The sequence below is a fragment of the Chelonoidis abingdonii genome, chromosome 4 (genome assembly GCF_003597395.2).
Source record: "Chelonoidis abingdonii isolate Lonesome George chromosome 4, CheloAbing_2.0, whole genome shotgun sequence".
NCBI lineage: Eukaryota > Metazoa > Chordata > Testudines > Testudinidae > Chelonoidis > Chelonoidis abingdonii.
In genome coordinates, this window is record NC_133772.1 from 1,294,914 (window position 1) to 1,298,665 (window position 3,752).

The following is a 3,752-nucleotide window of genomic DNA, read 5'->3' on the forward strand; positions in this document are numbered from 1 at the left end:
AGGGTGCCCCCTGCAGGGTCACGCCTCTGCCACGTCAACCAAAACCAAACAATTTTCCCACTGGCTTCTCATGCGACCCAAGGACAATAGATTTTCCTCAGTGCTTTTGGGAACCGCCAAACAAGCGCGATTTCCCCGACGGGCATTGTCACCCAAGAAGCCAGTCTGGACCAAACAATCGCAGCGCCAGGCTAAAATGCAGGCGGACCCTGCAATGTCCTTAGCTGGCGTCGGGATCTTGAAGTCCATGTCCTGCCCTGGCTGATTTGCGGTGGCAGCGGACGAGCACTCTCTTCAGCCTGAACAAGAAGGTGTCATAAATAGATAGCTAAGGGTTAATGTTTCTTACCTGTAAGAGGTTATGAAAGGGAACCAAACACCTGACCCAGAGGACCATCAGGAAACCCGGATTTTTCAAAGCTCAAGGAGAGAATGTTTGGGTCTGTGTCCCTTTGTCCTGCTCTCTCTGTTTCTCCGGCTGTCTCTCGGCTATGAGAGGGATCTCTTCTATCTTGCAAGCTTCTAATCGTCATGTCAAAGTTGTGGGAGTACAAAGGTAGAAAAACAAGTAGGCTTTTAATTGTTTTTGTTTTTTTTTTGTTTTACATTTATGTAGTTTGCTTGGAATGGTTTAAATGTATCTCTTTGAATAGGCTGTTTATTATATTTTTCTTTTAGTAATTGACCCTGTTTTGTCAACCTGATACAGAGAATATGTTGTCTTTTTCTTTCTTTTTTATATAAAGCTTTCTTTTTAAAACCTGTTTGAGTTTTTCTCTGGTAAGGCTAAGGAACGAAGGAGGGGGAAATCTCTTTGTGTTAGCTTGACTTAGGTTTGAATCTGCATAGCCTCAGGGGAGAGGGAGGGGGAAGGTAAATTGCCCTCTCTGTTTTGCATTCAAGGAGTTTAAGTACAGTATCCCCCAGGATAACCCAGAGGGGGAGCTGGGGATGAGATAAAGAGGAGACAAGGGAGGAGGTTGTTTTCCTTTGGTGTGAGACTCAGGCTTCTGAGTCTTGGGGTCCCCCAGAGAAGGTTTGGGAGACCAGAGAGGGTCAGGCCCTGGAATTCCTGGCTGGTGGCAGCGATATCAGATCTAAGCTGGTCATAAGCTTAGAGGGTTCTGCTAGCTCTCAGTTTATGAACGCTAAGGTTCAAATCTGAGTAGGAAAGCTATGATAGAAGGTGAGAAAGCTGGATTACGAAATAGCGAAGTCAAACACAATCCATGTGTTGCTGGCAAAATCACCCAGGAACTGCCCGGGACACACGAGGAATGTTAACCGCCTGGCCGGGGCTCCTGGGAGAAATCACAAGCCTGGGCACCGAAGAGGCCTGCGATTTGCTTGCTTGATTCACGAGGGTTTTTTAAAACAAGGAGTCCAGTGGCCCCTTAAAGACTAACAGATTTCTCTGGCAGAAGCTTTCGTGGGCAAGCCCCACTTCATCGGACGTTTAAAGTAAACTTCCTGTTTGCCTTCTGGGTGGCGTGTGGGTTCGGGTCCCTGGGAGAGTTCAGGCTTTGCCCTGGGGGAGCTGGGAGCAGGATCTGGCCCCACTGTAATGGATCGGGGTGCATTGGCTCTCCGTCCCCTCGCCCCCAGTGGGTTCAGGCTGGATTCAGCTCCCCCCGGGCTGCTTGCTGACGCACTGCGGTGCTACTGCATGACATTCCGTGGCTCGGCAAACCTGCGGGGTGGGATTTCCTAGGGACAACTCCAGGCCCGGGAGGATGCGCCCTATGACGTGACACCCAGCGGCGCTCCAGGCACCTATATAGATCGGTGCAGGAGGATTCACCGTCAGCGCCAGTTCCACGCCCAGACAGACCAGAACAGGTAGGGCGGCTCGGCTTTCTTGACATGCTGGCTGGCTCAGGGCGGGAATGGGCAGGGACCTGTCCCCTGTGGGGGGTGCTGGCTCCGATCTGGCCCCAGGCCAGGGCCTGGCTGGCTCAGGGGTGAGGAGTGGGGCACGGGTTCCCAGTCTGTCACATGTGTCCCGTACAGGATGCTGCTACTGCTGCTGCAATCCTCCTCGGGACTTTTGTCCTTCTGGCAAATTCCGTCTCAGAAACTGCAGGTGAGTAGAACAAACACACAGTCCACTGGGCCCCTCACTCCCGACCTGCAGCCCCTGCCAGACCAGCCCTGCCCCCCCCAGCTCTGCTGGTGCCCCTCACTCCCGACCTGCAGCCCTGCCAGACCAGCCCTGTCCAGCCCCAGTCCTGCCGTGCCCCTCACTCCTGACCCGCAGCCCCCCACTCACCCACTGTATGAGCCAATCTCTGATCCCAGCTGCACCAGTTCTATCCTCTCGTTCCCTTGTTCCAGCCCAGGCCGAGGTTCTCCTATTCGGGAGTACAGCTCGCTGTGGGACCTCGTTCTCTTACTCTGGAGACCACATCTGGGGCCCCATTCACGGCCTTCCGGGTCTGGAACACCCCAGTAGCTTCATCAAAGCGTAAGTCCGGGGCTGGAGGATCAGAGGGTGGCAGGAGGCAGAGGGGGGATAGATCCAGCGTCAGGGGTGTCACGGAGTCTGGGGAGTCCGGCCTGCACCCCTCTTCCTAGACCCACAGTGACTTTTATCACAGCCAGCCAGTAAAACAAAAGGTTTATTGGACAACAGGAACACAGGTTACAGCAGAGCTTGCAGGCACAGTCAGGACTCCTCCATCCAGTCCTTCTGGGGGTTCAGGGTGCTTGGATCCCAGCTAGGATACCCTGAATTCCGCCCCACAGCCCCAAACCCAAACTGACCTGCCCCTCCTCCCGTCTGCCGATCCTTTGTCCAGCTTCCTGGGCAAAGGTGCTGACCCCCCTCCCCCCTGCCTGGCTCAGGTTACAGGCTTAAAGAGCCTGTTCCTCACCTAAAGACATCCCCTGCTCTCCCATCCCCCACACAGACAGCCCCTACTCCATCACAGGGGGGTGGGAGGTCTGGGATTTGGGGAGTCAGAGGCAGACACAAGCACTGGAGGAACCGCAGGGGGACTCAGTGGACAGAGAAAGAGATGGGGATTTGGGGTGCTACCCAGAACTTGAGGGTGCGGGAGGCTGACTCAACCCTCTCATCTCCCCCCAGCCTCCAGTTCCAATTTCGTGGCATGTGGAGCAAAACGTACGGCTACGAGCAAGGCAAAGATCACGAGGTGACCCTGTTCCCGGGCGAGGAAATCACGCAGATCTCCAGGAAACACTCCACCTACGTCTTCCAGCTCATCTTCTCCACCAACTATGGGCGCATCTTCTTCTTCGGCCAGCCGGCCTGGGAGAGCTTCAACGCCGTCCCCCTGGAGCAGGGCAACGTCCTGGCCTTTGTTACCGGCCACCACAATGGGGTGGGGATCATGGGCATCGGGATGCACTGGCACCATGCCTGCTTGCTGGTGTTAAACGCCTATGCCCAGGTCCCAATTCCCAGACGGATTCCCTCTGACTAATGGAGCCCATCCAGTCCAGCAAAATCCTGCGGCGGGGAGTTCCTCTTGTTAACACATTGGCATCTGCCTGCTCCGTGTGGCAACGTGCAGCCATTCACTGGCTCTGATTAGTGGCTGATTAATTAGAGCCAGATTGCTTGATTTGCAGACGTGCTCATTAAAACGATAAAGCCTCAATCTCGGCTCTGTTTTCATCCGGAACACAAGGTCTCTGTTTACATTTGGGTTTGGCCCAGGGGCTGTTTCTGCCTGGATCCCTCCCCCAGCGCAGGGATGTGGTCACCTCTGGGGCGGAGCGTGGGGCTG

The 3,752-nt window shown here is 54.8% G+C and overlaps 1 protein-coding gene across 1 annotated transcript in view; it reads left to right on the forward strand.

The window, feature by feature from the left end:
* The window catches only part of LOC116824090 (uncharacterized), a 6,015-nt gene extending 2,569 nt beyond the window's left edge, over positions 1–3,446 (forward strand). Inside the window, 4 exon segments of the mRNA XM_075064680.1 lie at positions 2,011–2,087; positions 2,340–2,359; positions 2,362–2,464; positions 3,089–3,446. Of these exon segments, the coding sequence (XP_074920781.1) occupies positions 2,011–2,087; positions 2,340–2,359; positions 2,362–2,464; positions 3,089–3,446 (558 nt within the window).
* Positions 3,447–3,752: the final 306 nt, after the last annotated feature.